This window comes from Chelmon rostratus, chromosome 13 (assembly GCF_017976325.1).
Source record: "Chelmon rostratus isolate fCheRos1 chromosome 13, fCheRos1.pri, whole genome shotgun sequence".
NCBI lineage: Eukaryota > Metazoa > Chordata > Actinopteri > Chaetodontiformes > Chaetodontidae > Chelmon > Chelmon rostratus.
Window position 1 is genome coordinate 21939848 of NC_055670.1, and position 21430 is coordinate 21961277.

Consider the following 21430-nt stretch of genomic DNA (forward strand, 5'->3'; position numbering starts at 1 on the left):
TCTCGCTCTCCACACTTCTTCTGCGCTTCCAGCAGAGCGCCGCGTCTCCATCAGCTGTTCCACCCGCACGCAGCGGCGGTGCTGCACCAAACAAACTGCGAGCACTTTTTTACCCCCCGTCAGCCCCAAGTAGTCCATGTAGATTCCCCACTCGCTGTCAGCGGAAGAAGAGATGAAGATGAGGTACTTGTTTGCTTCGATCTGAATTTGAGCAGCTTTTTGCAGCTTTCAGCAGCGATGAAGTTGTGACTGGTTGATTGTTTCTACCTCTGCAGGTGTTGCTCATGGCTGGAGCGCCTTCTCTGCTGCGTCCTTGTTCTTGTGAGCCGAGCTGCATCGCAGTGGCCAGGTAAGAGCTCCCGCTGAAAACATGAACAATGCCTCTGATGGCATGCTTACACCTCATCGTGCTTCTATAGTAACTTTTGCAACAGTCATAACGTCCTGTCGCGCCTCAGCTCCGTGTACCAGCTAACTTCTGTGCCTGTTGGAGGACAAATCGTCAAGTTGTCTCTACAGTTAAAGTTTAAAATCCTAAAATACTGGCTTACATTGAGAAAGATCCTCTCTGGGAAGCTGCTGGAGGTGATTCTCCCAGTTTAACGCCCATCTGAGTGGACGGATGAGCAGTTTGATTTGTAACCTTTCTGACTTAGTGATGATTGAGACTGTTGGGGCTGCAGGCTGGAGTACCTGTGGTCAGTTTTCACAGGAAGCACCAGGATGTTTTAGTGAACTTCTCTTGAGAAAGTTGCAGCAGCACTTGTGATGCTGAGCTGCTCCTGCCTGACGTTTGCCCACTGCTGGATTTTCTTTGGCTCGGCTTGCATTCGTCTGCTGCTCTTTCAACAAGACTCTGCAGCCCTCTTTCATGTATTGTTTAAGTGTCTGACTGGCATGGCTGCTGAAGAGCGGCGATGGCACGCTGCAATGATTCAGTGATAAAACATAGCAGTTTGTCCATTCTGACAAGGTCAAAGTGGCTTTGCGGCTGTTTACTGGTTTTCTCAAGTCCAAAGTCTGCTGTGCTCAGAAACCTACATTCCTCCTTTGTTTGTCCGGTGTCTTGCTCTGTGTCTGTCCACAGCCTGTTGCTTGTAGCTGCTGAATCTGAGCAACTGAGAGATGCTTTTTTTTTGTCCTGTGCAGAAGCACGAGCCCAATTCCAGCCGTTAAAATGTCAGCCGATTTTCTTTCACGTGCACACACAGAGGCAACGGCGTTGAGAAGCTATATGAGCCTCTGAATGAAAGAACTCTCTTCTGCTGCTCAATAATTCATCTCTGAACCTCACTGATGTCCTCCGTTTAATTTAGCAAACGTTGAGTTGGAGAACTGTGTAGCTGTCAGACGATATGGAGAGGAAACTGAGAGGACATTGATTAATATTTGATTGACTGTGATCACCAGCTTGATGCAGTGTTTTAGGTGGAGAAGACTCTTTGTATGTCCGATTGGCTGAACCCCTTCCGGCACTCGTTGTATTGTCCAGCTGTCTGCTACTACGAACCGGTTCTATCAAACATTGTTCGAATGTTCTCGTTCATCTGCCGCCTTCGTTGTTCTCTTTTATACGAACGTGCCCGATCTTGCTAACACTCCATCTTTGCCTTCAGTGGAGCTCAGAGGAAGGTAAAAAAAAAAGGGGGAAAGGGTTAAACGTATTGCAGTGTGACATTTTCTCAGGAATGCTGTCCCGTCTGTGTGTGTCCAGGTTGAAAAGGCCGGCCGCTCTGTCTCAGGAGCAGTGCCTTTGGCTGCCCGCGACATGCTTGAATTAGGTCTGATTCATTCCCAGTCCCTGGCTGGGTCAGGAATCCCTATTGTCATGTGATCTTTGACATGCACCCAGCGTGGTTTTGCCTGAGGGGAGCAGGACGAGGCCGGGGGAGGGGAACGGCTGGAGGGGGACACCCCGCCGTGCCTTTTAATGGCTGAATTAGATGCCACATTAAAAATCACAGCTGGCTCGGGGTTTTTCTCCTTTTCAGCTCGGGGACATGATGACAGGCTTTCAGTGTGCTGGGAAAGGATAACAAAACATTTTCTAAATCCGTATATTACTGTATTTGCCCCAAAGCACACAGAATATCCTTCATTTAAGTATTGAATTACTAAGATTAGTTGGAGTTTTTTTGACAGAGCTCCTACTTGAAGTGATTCTGCAGCTTCCTTCTGATGATCTTGAGCCAGAGCTGATGATACTCCGGTTCTAATAATACATGATGGAGCGGCAGGTCTGAAGCGGGGCACCGTTTGACAAGCGTGTGTTGACACGTCACGTATAGTTGCAGGATTTGCAGGAAAACATCTGCTTCCATTCCTCAGATGTGCTCCGAGAATGCCGATCGGAACTTTCCTGTTTTGTTTTTTTTTCATGTTTAGTTTTGCTCTTTAGCCACCTTTGAAGTTCAATTTTGCTGATTATTGGAGTTTTTGACACATGTTGTCTGGTTTTCATGATAGCACACAATCAAGTCTATTAGAGAACTTCCAACTGCTGAATGAATGTTTTGAGCTTGAACAGTGGTGACCATTGTGGTTTTTTAGAGACACCAGACTCTTGGATGGTTATCAGTCTAAGCAAAAGCATGGCACCATGAAGAAACACCTTCATTTTTTGCCATTTGCAGTCCTCCTATTGTATTTTGCCTTTATTAGATAGCAGAGAGTCTAACAGGAAAGTCTAACACAGATAGTGATGGAAGAAGGTCCTTGACTGCGTTCAAACCTGACACATTGTGGTGACACGTACATTATGTGCTTTGGTCTGCTGTGCCAACAGGATGGCCCACCTGTGCTCTATTATTTTTAGTGCTAGCCAATGAATCGCAGCATTTAATGAAGCATGACTTTATTTAATGACCACAGAGCTAATTCAGGTCTACATTGTGTGAGCTCAGTCAGGACCAATTAAAACTGATACGATGTTAAACTTTATCTGTCTAAAAACACACATTATGATGGAGAAAAGTACACAATAAACCAAAATCTGGTCAAGTTTTTCTTTTGGAATTGAGAGTAGATGTCTTTCCCATCAATACCTGCATGAGTTTGGTCATGAAAGGGCATTTAAGTTGCAGAAATGAACAAATAAAAAAAATCATCAGATATATTTTGATGCACAGATCCATTCATTTGTCAAATACATGCGATTTTTCATTTTGAGTCATTTGAAAAGTCACAGAAACACAGATCCAGAATGGATCCACATCATACAGGATGTCGTATGAAAAACGACCCCTTCAAGAATAAAAGCCAGGTCCTCTGTGGTGAAAGGCCGTTAGATTGGCGCCTCTGTTCGGATCATTGTAGCTCTCAAATGAAATAAATGGACCGACTGTGCTCAGATTCTGTTGACTCAGTGAACCTTGTGATGTCTAATCCCTGGATTTTCTAGTCAGTAAACCTACTTATTCATGATCGACATCTCTGGAGGTGCCTCATATCAGGGCTCGGCAGTTCCGTCTGGCATCGTTTTGTTATACTGTGTCAGCCTCCAGCATTTAAGAGGCCGTTAAACCTCCGCTGGGACGCTGGTTTACATCTTTGAGCGAGGAGGCCGGTTCAGTGTTGGCTTACGTGTGCGAGGTTGTGGGTGGGGGTCATTCCGAATGTCAAGTGGATATCTGCACCTCCCTGTCTGGCCTGCTGGTTTTTAAAAAAAAACTCAAGAGACTGACACTTCCTTTATGCATTTATGCTTTTACTCGTGCCAATAACAGGCAGCTGTCTTTTGTCTGTCACTCACCGAGATGCAGGTCAGATACAAGATCTCTGCTGATAGCGCGAGTCTGAAGTTTCCGATGCTCCAGTAATGGCCTGGACACGCCTTTTAAAATCCCATTTGATGCTTTGCTGTAAAAACACTCGAGACTCCAAATGTAGCTGTTTTGTTGTCTCATAAAGACTGTCACAGCGATGTTCGTGAGGTCACGTCTGTCCCGCTCTTAAAACCCATACAGCGTAGCGGCATCATACTCTCAACGCCGCACAGCTGTCCAAGACCAGCAGAAAAAAGCGCCTCCATACGAGAAACGCACTTACTTAGACTGAAAAGGAAATCCAGATATGGTGCGGTTTACTTTAATGTGAATGTGTTTTTGTAAGAAAGCCGTGGTGGTCACATCCTGCTTTGATTACTTAACTCAACCCATCTGGATCCTGTAGTGACTCTGAAGAGTTGTATACTGTGTCTGTGCTGGACATCGAACAACACGACCCAGTTTGAGAATCAGCTCAGCGTGACCAGACACGCTGTTTGAATTACAGTGTTCGTACACACAAGGACCATAAAGTAGATGTGACAGTCAATGACTCTTATCTACCAATTAAATATTGTGTATTCGTACGCATTTAGACCATCTTAAATCCATTAGGTTTCCCCTAGAATTGCCGTCAGAGGTGATTTTATTTCACCCCACCCAACAGCGCACACAGCCCACCAGCTACATTGTGGAAACCTTACACACAACCCAGATAAGCCTACCTGGATGTGTCCCGTTTGACCCGCATGTAACAATGGAGTATCACCTGTGACAAAAGCAGCGACCTGTCGCCTTTGAATCAGAGCTACGCCCATTTGATCCTGAAGCCGCTCAGTTATTATGATCAGAATTGTTTTGTTTTGAGTCAAAGGAGGGAGGAAGTGAGTTTGGCCGGAGTCCCAGGATAACCTTGATCCGGCAGACACCTGATAGGGGGGTTAATGGTGCATTTATCGTAATAAAGCAGGCGTCTGCTTGCTGTATTTATCTGAAATGCATCTGTTTGACTGATGCACAGCATGGACGACTATGCCTGTTTGATATTAGCACATGACCTGAAGAGCTTTTCATGATTATTTTGTTAAGGTTAAGTGTGTAAGACCATCATTTGCAGTGCATGCAGCCCAGTTTTTGATGACACAAGCGTTTACATTTGAACCAAAGAAAAAAGAGAGACATGAAAGGGAAATCTGATATTGATTATGCGCACAACACAGTCTTGTTAGCACTGTCATGTGTAAAGAAATGCCCTCGCAGGGCTTTGCTCAGGATTTGTTCTGTATTTGCGACCCCCTCTCATCTTGCTTTTCAGGGCAGCGCGTCCTTTTGAATGTTGCTGACAGCTGTTATTTGTATTTTTATGTGCTCCCACCACTCAGTGTTTCAGGTGCGCTCGGCCGTTCTCTCATGCTGTCCCTGATGTCAAAATGCCGGGTTGACAGAGGCAAAATACAGAGGGACACCATAATTACTGCTTATGTTCCGAGAGAAGAGGATTTGTAGGGCCACTTGCTCTGTACACCCAACCATCTCCACACTAATGGCACACTGAGTGCCCTCTTACCTCTCAGCGCCTCTTTCCTGTTTGCGGTGAAACCCTCACTTATTTGCTTGTCTTTCCCAGCCGTAATCGAGGCAGCAGTTAGTGGAAGGTGTGAAGCCTCGCTCTGCAAATGACAGGACGACAGCATGTGAAGGTTTAGCTTTAAAGATCGGAACATGGAGCGAGATGGAAAAGCTTATGTGTCAACAACAAACTGAGCCTGCAAAAACAGGCAGTAAAAAGCAATAAAATGGGGGAAATGTTGCTTGAAATAAGCTAAATTATCACTTAACAGGAATTTTAAAAGAAGTAAAAATATCCAGTCACACAATGGAACAGACTGAAAACAAGAACATTTTTGTGGATTCAAAGAAATTGTGACTTCGACAAAGCAGTTTTGTACTTGTCAGTGTCGATCAAACTGCTTAGATATTTAGTTTTAAGATAATTAAGAACAAAAAACCTTAAAATAAGTAAAACATAAATACTGCCTGGTAGGAAGATGAATCTTGTCAGATAACCTGGATAAAAATGTTTCATCTTACCGAGACTTCACTTTTTGCAGTGTGTGCATGTTTGAAGATGCTTCTGAAATGTTTTTGCTTCAGGGAAACATTTCCCGACATTTCTGGTTGCATTATACATCATGACACGAGATGTCGTCTTGATATGTACATTTTGATTGCATTAACTTCGTTGCAGGCGTACTAATAGGCCGCAGCATGTTGGAGCAAGCAGCCAAACTCAAGCAGCGAGAAACCGAACAGTGAAATCTGTCGTGAGTGAACAGCTGCTGTATTGTACTGTAATGTAAGAAAACCTCATGTTGTTGCAGACGTGTCAACCACCAAAAAGGCATTTAGAAACTTTGCATTTCCAGACAGGCTTACTTCTGCTCTTCGTGGTCAGCTTGCAGAGCTGTAACCTGGGTGAACACTGGTTTCCATGGCCACCAGGTGCAGATTTTTCCACCACAAAGCCGTATTTGGTCGTTGCAAAGGAAACCGGATCCGTCTACCTGGCACTTTGTCCCTGTCTCCAGCTTTAGGGAGTGTTCGCTTGTCCTCACTGACAGGCTGCAGAACACAGGGAGGCATGAAACTGGAGACCCCACCCCCCTCCACCCATTTACATTCTCTTGTCCGAAGAAATCTATACCGTAAGCTTTTCATGGATCCTGATCCAGAGTGATCAAGACTACGTAGACCGCTTCTTGTGCACAGTTATGATGTGATCCTCAGATCAGACCTCAGATCAGCATGTTTCCACTGTCAGATGTGAACACTGTTAATACAAGCGGCTACCACCCAATGCATTTTTTTTAATGAGTGAATAGAGCTTTCAGCATTTCACGAGGCCCCTCTCGGGAATGCCATTGTGCTTTTCGGACCTCACTTTGTCGTTATATCCCTCTTTTCGCACTCCATGTCTTTTTATCTTCTGATTGACTCTCATGATGTCCAGGCCTCTTTTCAAGGCATCCTTGAATTCCACTCATTCACCCGTCCTTCAAGAGCTTCCATGTCTGTAGGCACTTAGCCCCTCACAAATCTCACACCATGGGGGCGTGAACTGGGGAGAATCCCATGGGACGGGGAGATTACCATCAAGCCGAGAGCTCCCGTGACAAAAGAGGGATTTGCTGAGTCCTGTACCTCTGGCCGCCACTTTCGTATGGTCTTGCTGGAAGTAGGACTTTGGGTGAGGTATGCGATTCGATGACGTGCACACGTACCTGTCAGAAACCGAGAGCTGAATTTTCCAGGTGCACGTGGTATTGGAAGTAGGCTCAGGTAGTGGATTTAAATATGAAAAGATGCGGAGAAAGAAACAAAGAGAGGGCAAACAACACTTTCTGTCCACTGTTATCTGTCGTCTGTTAGCCGCCACTTAACATCAGGTGTCATGCATTGCTAAGTTAAGATGAGATAAGATATACTTTATTATTTATTGCTGAGAATCTAAGTGAAAACATCCCTTCATCCCCTTTTGTACATTACTGCTTGTCAGGACAGTGGGCAGGAGACCTTTGGTGCAAGAACTACTGAAGACCTGCCTTTAAAATTCTACTTAAGTAAAAGTATTATAAGCTGCATTTCACTCTTGTAGCTGCTCAAGGTGGCGCTAGTTTGAACTACTTTATATACAGTTTGGTTGTTTAGTCCAGGAGTTAACAACCTCGAGGTCAGGCCCTCCAAAGAGTGCGAAGATGATTTTTAGATGATTAATCTGAGAGATAAGACGAAAAAACAAAGCTCTGATGAATTTGAATTTTTCTGTGAACTGTTGGGTCATTTGACCTCTTGAAGCCTCATGGATTAATCTTTAACAATGCGTTCTCTCTTAGAAGCTTTTTATATCAATATTATATCTGTAATCATAGGGTAAAAAGTTCAGTGTTTCCCACTGAAATGTGATGAAGTAGATGTATAAGGTAGAATGAAATGGAAATACCTAAGTGAAGTACAAGTACCTCAGAACTGTACTTGAAAAGTAGTCACATTCCACCCCTGCAGAGGACTCTTCTGGGATCACGCGCTGAGCCTGGATTTTTATAAAGCGAATGCCTCGGTCGCTTGTAACTTGGAAGCTGCTAATTGTTGTGTGAATCATGAGCTCGCAGGCAGTGAAGGGTGCCCTCTATTCACTCGGCGGTTGTTATGGGCCAGGTGGCACAGTGCCATCCATTGAGAGCTTTAGAGAGGAGGGACATAGGCCAACCATGGGGACGTTAAATATTTAGAGGTCCAGTGAAAGATTTGTGGGGCCGTTCGTCTGCCGATACAGTGGCATTATCAGACGGGGGAGATGGGCTGAAAGGTCTGCAGTCAGGCTCCGCCCACTGCGGCCGCCTCACTCGCTGGAACATCCCATGAAACTTACTGCCGTGTTCAACAGAACCCCGTGGTTTCACAAGTCCACTTTATAACCTTATTATTTGTGCTTGTAATAGACTTGGCTGTGTAAAGTTTTTGTAACCTTGAGTTTCCTGTCTTGAATGTGTCCGGCGAGTTGAAAGCAGAATAGAAGGTAAGAATGCAAGAAGATAATTGCACAAACTGAGAAACAGTGAACCGACTGACTGAGTCTCACATGGACACATTTTGATGTGTCTTTTCTTCCTATACAGGCGGCTCGTCTGCACAGGAGGCGTTTCAGCTGCATTGTTCAGTCAATTCTCAACCACATTTGAACAGGCACACTTCTCTTTTAATCAGCACCGTTGCCTACATAGACCACGTAATGGCCTGTGTTTCATTTGTGCTATACAAGCATCAACATGTCGGGATCTTTGCTATTAAAGCCCATTTCCTTCAGCTTTACGCTCGTAACTACGGTGGTTGTGTGTTGGGCTCTGACAGCCAACAGAAGCAGGTGACCTACACTCAGTGCTGCGCCTGAACGCATCCTGTGTGGACACAGGTGGAGCACTGAAGCTGCTGCTCTGCTGAGGTGCTTGTTTTTGCTCGACATTTTGTAATATCTAAAAGTTGCAATTTTATTTAGAGCTTGTTGAAAGACGTAAGGTCAGCTTCTTGGTGAGCTCTGTGCACCAGCCAACTGTCACCAACAGGTCACGTTTATATATCAGGAAAAACTTTATGCACTCCAAGTTGTGAGGATCATTTTGCTCCTTTGATGATTTTTTTTCCAACAAAGTAAAATAAAGATATCAAAAAGCTGCAAATTGAAGCTACTGTGTTCATGTAATTTTCTGCAGTTTTTGACGAGAACTCTGTTTTATTTCTGCAACATTATGCTCAGCTATAACATGCAAATTGTGCTTTCCTCAGGTGGGAATCGGTCATGATCTCAAAGACAAAGTCCGCCCCACGTCGCCTCATTTCTTCAGTAAAAAACTGCACTTGAACAGACGGTAAAGACTACAACGTCAGGCCTGCCGGCTGCAGAAACGCTCATACGCTGGATGCCTGAGTGAGAGAAAATGACTGATAAGGACCCTTAAACAGGCACATGCTAGCCGTGGGCAGGTTTTGTGCTTTGTTTTCACTCGGGCTCTCGTTTCCTCCCTTCTTCTCTTTCTCTCTGTGAAACTCTGAAAGCACGATAAGGTCGGCGCTCTATGAATGCCTTCAGGTGAGAATAAGTTTAGATCACTGGTTTGGCGTAGCCTGACATACATACAGTACATCAGATCAGTGGGAGAGATTGTATTTGAGAATGAATTCTCTAATCTTAAATTATATTTGATCTTTATCTGTGCCACTTTATGTGTCTGCATTCTGCCCTGAAACTAAACGTTTCCTGTTGCTCCTCATTGGCAGCGCGCAGGATACAGTACCTGTATTTACAGGTATGATGAAGACGATTCAGTCAGAGCCCTGATGCTGGCTACCATTTGCGAAATACCTGGCCAAATTAAATAAAGCAGTATGCCTCTGCTGTGGGGTCAAAATATTTTTTAGCTGGTTCACTAAGTTCACTTGTTTTAGATCGAGTTGGTGCAGCAGCTCACCAAAGCCCCATCACGTGGATTATAACATGCCTTTGCTTGGCTTAAGCCGAAACAGAGGAAGAGCATGACCTGTGGGCTTTTTGTGCTAAAGTGCCCAGCGGGGGGAACAATGAACGCTGGCACCCCGGACCCCAGTCTGGCCTGTACTAATTGAGGGCCCTGATATTGTCTTGTCGATGAAAGCCCTCTTTGTCCCCTGATTTCTCGTCATCTACTGTATCCCCCGGGCCTCTGATACAGCCAGAGGCATAACGTCATCCCCTGCCAGCCATTGTCTCCATTCATTACAGGGGATTAAAGTGTCAGTTGAAGGTGAAGTATAAGCTGGCCAGCGTTATTCACTGAGGGGTGTTTGAAGATGTTGTGCCTCGTAAGCTAAAAGTTTGCGCCCCCGTCAACACCCCTCATGCGATAGAAGATGAGAGTTTGCCTTTTGTGGGCTGGAGAGGATCGCCGGAGGGAGAGGTCAGAGTCTTTGCTTCCGATTAATCAGTGTGAATTAGATGTGATTGGCACTCAGTAGCCAAGTAACAAGGATTAGGACTAAACCAATGGGAAGGCTCTCAGCTTCTCTCAAATACGGTGACAGCTTTGAGCATCAATTCATCCAACTGAGCGATCTGTCCACTTAAAAGACATTTACATGTTTAATCGTGCAGTGCGGGGTGGATGAGTGGTGGAGCTGCTGGATCAGTCTGCTGCAGATGTCGAGGGTTTGGGCCTGTGATTCCCTCCCATGCAAAGAGGAAGCTTTGTGATTGTAAAAAAAAGAAGTGTTTTACCCCCCTTTGATGGTGGGATTTACTGTCAAAGTGTTGATCTGCATTGACATGTTCTTGAAGTGCTGTGCAAAGCTGAAACTCAACACTTGAGTGAGGCCTAAAGAAGCAGCTGAAGGACAAAGAGATGGGACCGGCCCACAGACTGATCTCCCCATCTGCTCCAGATACATCCGGGCTAAACGAGATCTGCATGCACATTCTTTCCACACGAAGTCCAAGTCTGCACTGGATGATGTTATTTACTTATGCATTCAGGAGATACAGCAGCAATGGAAAGGAAATTGATTCTTGGCTTATGCTGACTGCTGAGAGGATGTGCATATGCATTTGCGCCTTTGCCAACATTTTTAGCTGCTTGGTAAATCTTAGACCTGTGTAGGCAGGTAGGATTTGTGCATTCATGGTGAATGTGAGGATCTGATGCGCCATGAAAAGAAATACTGTAGATGAGTGAGGGAGTTGAAATAGCATAGTTATATATGTCACATTTCTAAACCTTCTTTTGAAGCTTTTACTTTCAGTCTCTAGAGAGGATCAAATCTATGAAGCTCACAGGAAAGTTTTCCTTATAATTCAAAGTTTCAAAGGTTTTCAGAGCTTTTTAACTTTTAACTGTGGTAGAATCTAACGACAATGGTGTCAAACGACTGTTTTTAGCATGCACTAAGTAGAGGAGACCAGAGTTTGCTGCACAGAAAAGGTTATAATCTGAGAAGACTCAGAGCGATGAAAAGGGGGGGAAATTAGAGGAGGCTTAAATTACACATCAGAAATGAGAAGTCATTTCACTTTTAATCTTGACTTTATTGAGACATCGCACAGCTGCCCTATCATAGTGTAGTTTAACTTTCTTTACTTGAACTAAAATCTAATATGGACGTGGTTCAGCCGCTTGTCACTGTGCTGCACAGGCAGTAAACAGAAATGGCAGCATCTGTCAGCATCAAGCAAAATGATGCTTTGAAATCGCTGAAAGAATGTAGAAATGTTTACACTCTGTGTTAACTGTATCTCAAATTTAGATTTTGAATTCAACATGCTTTGTTTTTGCGTTCGTCTTCCATCAGTAACCGTCAGCGCCGATGATTCTCCGTGGTCTTATCAGGCCAATCCGTTCAAGGTCTTGAATGCTGAAGAAACTCTGTGCAAGATCAGATCCAGCATGCAAGCGCTGCCTGCTTTTCTCAGATTTCGGAGGACAGCATTTGGAAAGTGCTTGAGCAATCAATGTCTAGGCACATGCCCAGACATGGGCGTCACAATTTGTAGCTAATGATCCAGACTTCTTTCTAAGCCGTTTGATCTTTGAGCCTTTGTCTTTCACGGTGATGAAAATGAACCGATTCCAGCCAAACCCCAGCGTCGGTGTTATGGAGCAGCTTAACAGCTGCTGAAGTATTGTTACCTGGCAACACTTGTTATTGATGCGATTGTAATTGCGTGATGTAAACCTTGAATTTTGCATGTTGAAACGTGGCATCGAGGTTGTTAAATGGCCAGTCAATAAATTGTCCTGTGTGACTGGCAGGAGAATCCTAAGAATGCTGATAGCCTGGGAAGTTTGTCAGTGGACAGCCTGCACGCCAAAGAGGTGGGCCTCTATTTTATTAGATATGAGCACGTCCTGGAATGTGGCCATAATGTACCTTTTGACTCCGAGAGCCAACAAGCAGCAGCAAGTTGTAGAGTTCTCAAGCCCTTTGAGCTCCTTAGTGTTTTGTCAAAAATACTAATTTCTGGTTTCTTCATCATATTTTAAGCTATTTAATTATTGTGTTTAAGACTGGCCAATTATTGCTATGGTGTCTGATTTACAAAGAAAGATATACCGAAGAAGATAAGCATCTCTAAGCGCCATTTATCATGTCCACACCGCTACTGGTGCGCTTTTCCACCAAAGGGTTTCCCCTTGGCTGAAAGGAAACAACACTGTGCAGCAGACTGCTGTTAGAGAGCGGGTGAATTCACTGACAGTCTGAAGTCAATGCAGGCTGAACACTTTCTGCAGCTGCTTCACAATAAAAGCCCTCAATCAAACAGGGCTGCAAATCGACACTGATGTCCCGATTCCACTCAATTTTAATTCACAAAGACTAGAATCGACAAGTTCAACACTTTTTGTTTCCATGAATGTAAAATAGTGAACATTATAGTCTTAGTGGTAAACACACAACTCAGTTATAAAACTGTGGATCAAAGATTTATTTTCTTGGGCAAATGCAAAACAAGTAAAACATGAAAATCTATATTCGTTCTGGCCCACATGTGCAAGACAAAGAATGATATAAGACCTGCAACACTTTCAAGTTGCATATACGCAAAAGAGACATGCTTTCTGTGCTGACTCTGCTGCAACTGAGAACAGTGCATCCACGTTAATGATCACTGTGAGCATAGGCAGGGCACAGAATTAAAGTCTTACTAATTCATCCGAGCTGTTTGTGTTAAAATCAGCCTGATTATCTTGCAGAGAGCTGCCCAGCCAGCATTAGCTACCTTGCGAGGACGGACAGAATAAAGCAGAATTCACACATGCAGTCTCTAGATGGCTCGACTTTGAATTTTAGCGTCGCACTTTCTGGGATTGTTGTGACTCAGGGCAGCTAATTCAGCCAGCTGTCATCTGCATTACTCTTTAACTTAAAGCAACCAAAGAAGACATTTGATACAGTTCATCATGCAGCCTGAACTGAACCATATGCAACAAGTAACCACTGCCCACACATGACCTTTAGTGCGAGCATACAGTACAAGTTTACTGAGAAAAGATGCAAATGCAAAGATCGATCTTGTTATTTTTACAATCTATGCTAGATCATTCAAAAAAAAAAAAAAAAAACCCACTAGACAGGAAAATGCATTTTTTTAAATGCAGCCCTGTAAGCAAACGGAGCTGATTACGGTTTCTGAAGCATCTTATAATGTGCCTGCATGACGTAAACTCATTTTCCAGTCTGGAGGTGTAAATTATGCTTGGGGGGATGTATTCAGACAGAACATCAGTGAGTCAGAGCGAGGCGCTACAGTCATCTGAGGAAGCTTCGCCTTGAGTTTTAATTTGTGGTTAAAAAGTTGATTGATGAGCTGAATCATCATTCTCTGTTGTCGGATAATTCTGTATTGAGCTCGGCTGCAGACAGTCATGATCATTTGGGAGAAAACCTCCGACACTGATTAAACCTGCTGAAGAAATGTCTAACCAGTGTGACACATTGGCTGGGTCGGTTCCTGAATCTGCCTCAGGCGTTTTTAATGTAGGCCTCCCCCTTTTTTAAAAATGATAATTTTAACCTGCTTTCTATAGCTTGAAAAGTGATTCCAGACATTGTGTGGCTTTTACTTGAACCTCAGTTTGCCTGAACAGAATCAAACTGGAGTTTTTCTTCCACCCTTGTTGTCCTGTGTGTGTGTGCGAAAATGGCTACAAAGCTACTGTTAAAATGGGTCAAGTGGGAAGATTAGAGAGCTCAAGCGTACAATGTGTGAACCCTATGGTCTGTGGATCAGACCAACGGTGTTTAGCGGTTTTTCTTATAAAAGCAGCTCCTGGTGAGTCGAGAACAATTTTGAAAGGATATTTAAGCAGTGTCCTACTGACGTAGTTTGCTCTATTAGTGATATATTGAGTCCCATTGATGAGAGCACAGGTCAAACTGATCTTCTAGTTACTGCTTGTTAAACCTCACAATGTTTGATTGTGGAGAAAAGCAGGTCGCCTAATTGAATTCTGACACCTGATATTGGATTGACCCAGATCAGATTCCAGTCATTTGGGCCCAGTGTGAGGAGGTGATGCAGCATCAGTTAGCACACATCCCACCTCTGTCATTTTACAGGCTGCAACACGCTCACAGCTTTTAAAAAGCCACTAACAGTCTTCTGCATGAAGTGCTTTGCTGTTTGTGGTCTGCAACTGTGTTTTTACAGTCCCCCGGCAGCCGCGAGATGATTTGATGTAATTTATGTTTTTTGCACAACAGTTAACGTGTGTAAAAGCTGCCGACATGGATCCAGCTGAGCATTAAGTTTGTGTTTTAGGGTAAAGACCAATTGAAGTTGATATATTGTGCAATGAGCCACAAAGGGAGCACCAGCTAAGCATTCAGACATGTTTTCTCTGCTGTAAAGCTGCAGGATGGGATGTGGGGACTGTTGTAAGACTGCATTGATGGATGGGTTTCTTACCCCCGACATCACTGCAGTATGCTCACCCCGAGGGCAAGTCCAACCTCCCTCCCTCTACAACACAAGTCTCGCCTCAGGCTCCTGACTGTGTCTCAGGCCAGGACAAAAAAAAAAAGAAAAAAAGAAGTGAGGTGTGTCTGTGTGAGTGGGTGGGGGGCAGGGGTCCACTGGGCCTTGCTTTAAGAGGCTGGCCACTTTCCAAGACTTTAATACATCACTGGAAATTCACAATGGGGTGAAAAGTACACTGGCAGCAATTTACTCCTCGATAAACCCAGCGGACAGCTGAGCTGATGGCAGATGATTTTTCTAACGCTATAGGACAAGGTGGAGGTGTGAGTGTAGAGCAGGTTCAGCGTGCTGTTAATAGTGTTTGAACTGCGTCAGGAGAAAAAGCCATCAGTTGGCTCGCAGGAGGCGTGCATTCGCCTCCACTTCCTGCTCCTTGCCTCCGATACGCCCCTGCCTTCCTGCCACCGCTCAGGTATTTGGACGCATTCCGGCCATGCATACCGCCGCTCAGCCCATACAGCGAAGCAGCGCTATTGGGTTACCGCAGCGTTACCTAATAGGTCTGATCTGGGCTCAGGAGCGGCATACTTGTGAGATTGGCCTCCTTATTAAGTCGAGGAGGCAGAAAAGTCTGCACCTCGTACCTTTTGCAGGTTAAAATGGCCAAAACTTTTCACCTGCTGTCGCTTCAAATGAAACGCTTATAGTTTTTTCAGTGAAACCAGAGAGCTGTAGGATTTCCTTCCCCTCTTAAGATCTACTGAGTAGAAGCCCAGAGCCGTCCCAGGAGTTATTAAATACATATGAACACTCATCACATACTAACAAGCCATGACTGATAGTTTCCTGCACTTTTATTATGAAAGTGGGAACAGGCTTGTGTTGTTCTAGCAGGAGGAGGATGTTGGAAATGTCGTGGCCGCTCATCTTGGGCTGTTGAAGTAGTTAGTTGTGGCCAATTGTTTCCATCTAGCGCTTCGCAGTAAATGTTAACCTTAAAACAAGGGAAAAAATAGAAGCATAGAGAAGAGAAGCACAAATCAGCAGCTTCATAAAGCTTGTCGAGGTGTTATGTTGATTTTTGTCCTGCGCTGCGTCATGAAGGACACTGCGTCTCAGTGTCCTTCCTGTAACAATTTGTATCTGCTGCGGCGAACCTTTTGAAGCTTTTGTTGTATTTATTCTCCAGTTGAATGGTGCATTGTTTGTCAGAAAGAAGAAAACCAGGCCACACACACACACACACACACACACACCCCCCCGCAGCCCATCTCTAATTCCTGACTTCATTTTATCTCTGCTCCCCCTCACTGAGTCCAAATGGCCACAAGCTCAGTGGCTGAAGTCGAAGTGAGGGGTCAGCATGCTTTCTCTGTCTCTCTGTCTCTCTCTCTCTCTCACTCACACACACACACACACACACACACACACACACACACACAGTGAAGTCGCCTTGGTGAATAGTCACAGCTTGTGGGGAATGCCTCAGAGCAGACAATAGCCATGTATTCTTACTCACTTCTCCCACCAGCCAACTGAAACACTACGAGATCGAGTCTGTGCCCCCCCCTCAGCTCAGAGCGTCCCGGTCCAACTTGCTCTCCTCTGGTGACACAGATCTGAGGGAGGAAGTCGGCCGACAGCGTGCAGTTTTTAACCGGCGAGATCAGCTGAATGCTGCCGACGCTGTTTCAGAAACACCTTCTGAATCTGAATTTTAAATCTGAGGTGGACGACAGCCGCGTTTCCTGGAGCTGTGACGCTCGTTTGAGGTGGCTTTAGCCTTTTTTGAAAAAGAGTGTGAATACCTGCTTAACTGACAGGTTTTGTTTCTTCTTCTTTGAGGTTTATTGGCGGTTGGCAAACAACTGGTTTTGTTTCGCTCGACTTCTTCTAATTTATTGCAGGCATGTGTACAAAGCCTATTCTGTCAATGTCTGATGAAACTGCTTTGCATAGCTTTGTTTTTTCACTTCAAACCAGCTGCAATTTCCCAGCTTGGGATAAATAAAGTATATCTATCTATCTATCTATCTGATGGAAATGCATCAAATTCAGATTTTCTTTTATCTATTCTAAAGCTTGCTTGAAATTCATTTGACAATTAGATGGAAACACACTTTGTGAAAATTACAAATTTGAAGACATAAACTCCAGGCATGTGACAATAATGGTCACCTGAACTTACCTGTATTCATTTTGGCAGCCAGGACAGCTGGACCAAGAACCCCCTTTAAAGCATGTTCTGAATAATTGGAGGGAAAAAAAGTACTCAAGCACAGTAAAATTACTTGTGTATAAATGTAATTAAATGAAAGTAAAAAGTAGGTCAGTTAAAATGGAGTAAAAGTTCATTTTTTTTGGAGGAATGGGAATGTGACTTGAAATCTAACTACAATACTTTAGGTAAAAAAAATACTAAAAAAAGTAAGTAAGTAAGAGTAAATGCACTTGATTACTTCCACCCCGGTTAGCTCAGAGTCTGCAGCCATGTCAGCAGAAGCTGTATTTAGGCACGGAGGTATTTTGAGCTAAGTGCTAACATCAGCATGCTAACATCAGCAGGACTGATGTTTGGCAGGTGGCGATCACCACCACATGCTCAACATCTTAATTTAGCGTGCTAGCATGCAAGTATTTGTTAATTTGTACTAAACACTATACAGCTGAGGATGATGGGAATGTTTTTAGTTTTGGCCTCATGAGAAAAAGTCATTTTATCACCAGAGTTAGTGGCGTGCATCATTTGATTTGCACCATTAAAGCTGCAGAAATAAAGGAAAGGACGGTGAAGCCGTAAGTAGAAACACAGCGTAGGATCACAGAGCTGCAAACACTGACAGTTACAGGCATGATGTCAACCACAGCACAGCGACAGCAGACCATTCTGGCGGCCCGCTGCTGCTGAACGATCCAGCCGTGTGTGTGTGCGAGCGGAGGAATGTTTCGGTTGTTCAGATCTGTACATGTGGGTCCGGGTTTGCCCACTCAGCTCCGTCGAATCTTTGATGTCTGGGGATGAAAGGGCGAAGCCTTCCCAATGTTGCCTTTCGTCTACAAGGACGGTCTGTGTACATTTAAGTGCCCCCCCACGCCCACTGCGTTTCTCCTCGGACCGGGTCATAAAAGTTAACTTTACTTTAAAGAAGGACGAGTAAAGAGAGCAGGTATTCAGACGCGCACCCCACCCACGCTTTAAAAGGTGGCATTGTGTCTGGATGACACAATCCTCTTCCTGTTTTTTCTCTGCAGCCTTGTAAGTTTTTGATGATGTCAGATTTCTTTTTGTTTAGTTTTACTGTGTGTTTAGTTGCCCTTGAAGCGTCCCACCCTTTCACAAGTCGAACTAGGTATAAAACCTAAAGACACAGGATAAAATGTGTCTCCAGCACCAAGAGACACAAACTGTGTAGTATTGAAAGTTGGCATCAAATGCTTAGTCAGGTTCTTAGTCCTGTTTACATATACTTTGATTATTTCCTGATTTAGACAAGTTTGGGCGATATGAAAGAAGCCGTGTCTAGTGTTTGATGCTCTGCCATGCTGAGGCTGCAGCCAGCTTCACTTCTTGTGAAAATGTTTCAAGGTTTTTTTTTTTTTGCTTTCCATCTGGTCTTTAGTCAATAAAACACACGCTCAGTTGGACTGAGGTCAGGTGATCTACCTCGGCCAGTTGAGGCCAGCTGAGGACTTTCGGCCTTGAAGAACATTCACGTCTGTATGTTTAGGATCGTCGACTATGTTTATATACAGAAAAATATTCAGCTTTTTCCTCTTATTCTGTGTTGACACCGCTATTGAAAATCAATATTCCACAAAAATCCCTGCTTACACGCAGCTGTGCGTCTGATTAACAAACACAAATCCTTCTTTTGTTAGATCAACTGTCCTCTTGAAAAGGTCGGTGTGTTGCGATGTTTGCTCTTATTCAAAAACCTGTAGATATCCGAGTCTTTCAAAATGTTTCCGACCAGGAATGTGCAGCCTTGCAAGCAGAGCTGACTGTAAACAGACAAGAGGCCATGAGTTGCAAAGTTGACACATTTATTGCGAATGCACTGCATACATGTCCCGGGAATAATGTCTTTATATCCCGCATGTGTTAATGGGAAAATGCTCCATTCGGAATAAGGCCTAATACAGAATGTGCTGTTTGCATGACCCGTTTAGTGTGGTGGAACATTTTTGGAATATTAACGTGAGCATAAATGTAGTCATTGGAGCACCAGCAGTCCCAGAGTGTTAAATGCAGTCTGAACGAAACCCTGAAACACCCGTAAATCAGTATCAGCACAAAAATGCATCTATGGCGTCATTGTTTTCTGGGCTTTAAATAATAACGCACATCATGTTGATTTTTGCATGTGGTCATTGTGGGGGCATTTCAGGAAGTATAGGCGTTACATGTGAATTGAGACCAGAGAAATATCCCTTCCTTCAGTCCCTGCAGGGAAGAAATATTGCTGCCATTCAGTGACCTGACCAATGCAAAGCACCGATGCAGGAAATCCCTGTGCGTCTGTTGAAGCGATCGAGGCCCGCAGCGCTCCAGTTGCTGCGCTATTTGCCTGGAAGACGACACATTGGGCCACAGCCCCTCTCTTTCTGCCTCTCTCCACCTACACTGTCAGCTGTGTTTTTGCAGCCCTTCGTCAAAGTGTTGCGGATGTGAAGTAAATCGCATGTGGTTTGGAAACACCTCCATCTTTTTCCCCTCCCGGATCCCTCACAAATCACATGCATATGCTTTACCGATCACCGACACTTGATTCTACGACTCCCCCGCTGCAGGAGTATGCTCTGCAGAGTAAAGATTCATCATTTGCAGCAGTTTTTCTTCTTATAGGAAATAAGAGGCGTTTGCAGTGACTAATGCATTTCTGATGTTCTCATCTTTCGATTCAGGCTCGTAGTTTATGGAAACTGCTTTTATTTAGTGTTTGGCGACCAAATACATGACAAGTTTGAGGGATGCGATGTAGCACAAAAGGCTCCTACACTGTTGATGTGTCAGTGTTTCCTAGATTACCATTTATGTCAAAGAAATGAAGTGGACTTGTTTGTTGTAAGGATAAACAGATGTGTCTTTTGACAATTGAACTGAGTCAGGCTGTCTTGTTTCCAGCAGTCTGTAGGTGGTAGAAAGCTCCACCCCCCCTCACTGACCACACAACACCACAGCCCAGGGGCGATACTTTCGGTGCGCCTGCCTGCCGTTCCTCTTTCACATGCACTATTTTGGTATTGCAAAGCCTGAACCAACATGATTGGAATGCTTTTTCTCCCCCCCTCTTTTGTCCCCTTTCTTGTAGAGAGGCTCTTTTGTTCTAATGGGATAATTTAAGTTGGAATGTTTTCACTTTGGGGTTTGGAGCTGTGGGTGGGGGTCTGTTTAGGGCTGCGAGATTGAAAAGATGGACACTGCAGTTTGTTGTTCCGTCTCTCTGTTCGTTGTTTGATGCAGTCCAGTTCTGCTGCGTAATTTCTTGTGTTTCTCTGATTAAAATCATATTCAGTTCAATTTTCTTGAATGTTTACAGAGCTGTGAGACGGCATCCAAACAACGCTTTGCTTTGTTAGTATCAAATCTTTCCAGTGCGACACGAGTTTACTCGATGGCCACACTCACTGACTGTAACAGGAGCGCCCCACAAGTTTATTTTTGTAGTTTCTTGGTCATAGTTAGTGCTCATTAGTCTGTGAAAACATCGTTACGTTTGAGAAAATGACCCAGATGATGTCAAATTCAGAACATGATGAGACATTTGTACCAGAAATCGTGTGTGACGACCTGCAGACTTGAGTGTCAATTTCAATGATGCTGATTTCAATGTTCCTGACAAATGAGAAGGATGCTAGTCAAATGTTATCTGGGATCATGTTCCCATGTTTTTGTGTGTTAGTGACTAATGGAGACAACATTTTGTTAAACTGATCCAGTATTGAAGGAAAGCTGTGAAATGGGCTGCAATGAAATCCCCGTCAATGTACATCCACTAAAAGGTGCTTGTTTTTTGAGACTGACAGCTCAGACTGTTGTTCTGTTTCATTATGTAAAAGATCTCTATAGAGAAAGACTTTAATGTTTAAGAGTAGGATCCTTTCTGTTTAACCAGAAACAATCGCCAACACCACCAGACTCCATTTACAGAAACAGCACTTTTATCATCATGAAACACACTTTGTTCAAACTCACCAAAACTGTCCTGATTCGTCTTTCACTGCTCCAACAATCACCACCAACTCTGGTGACCCTTAATTCACTGAGTCAGAAGTGAAAAGGTAAAGTGAGAGAAAAGCAGCGGGGGAAAGCAGCGTGACGAGCCAGAATATTTTCACGTCTAAATCAGACATCCTGACCAGAGAGATTTAAATATGCAGGAATTTATCAGATTTTCTTGGTAAAAATTAGTAATTGCCAGATACCAGAAACCCTGGTGGATATTATCACATCACCATACTCAGGAGTGACAGTCAGGATAGAGTTTGACCGTTATTTGTTTTAAATCTGTCTCCTGTGGGCCTCCAACTTTTAAACACATGTTTTACTCCCAGTTTCTCCCTGGTCCAAGTCAAATTCCATCAATTATTCTAAAGTAGAGGGTGTAAATGGTCGACCACGACAGTTAAATATGCCGTACTGTTTTCCTTTCAGAACAGGAAG

The 21430-nt window shown here is 44.0% G+C and overlaps 1 protein-coding gene across 1 annotated transcript in view; it reads left to right on the forward strand.

Moving 5' to 3' along the window:
* Positions 1-35: 35 nt before the first annotated feature.
* Positions 36-21430, forward strand: part of col18a1a (collagen type XVIII alpha 1 chain a) — a 75855-nt gene continuing 54460 nt past the window's right edge. Inside the window, exons 1-2 of the mRNA XM_041950547.1 lie at positions 36-183; positions 276-349. Of these exons, the coding sequence (XP_041806481.1) occupies positions 173-183; positions 276-349 (85 nt within the window). The 5' untranslated portion in view covers positions 36-172. The remainder of the gene's footprint in view (positions 184-275; positions 350-21430) is intronic.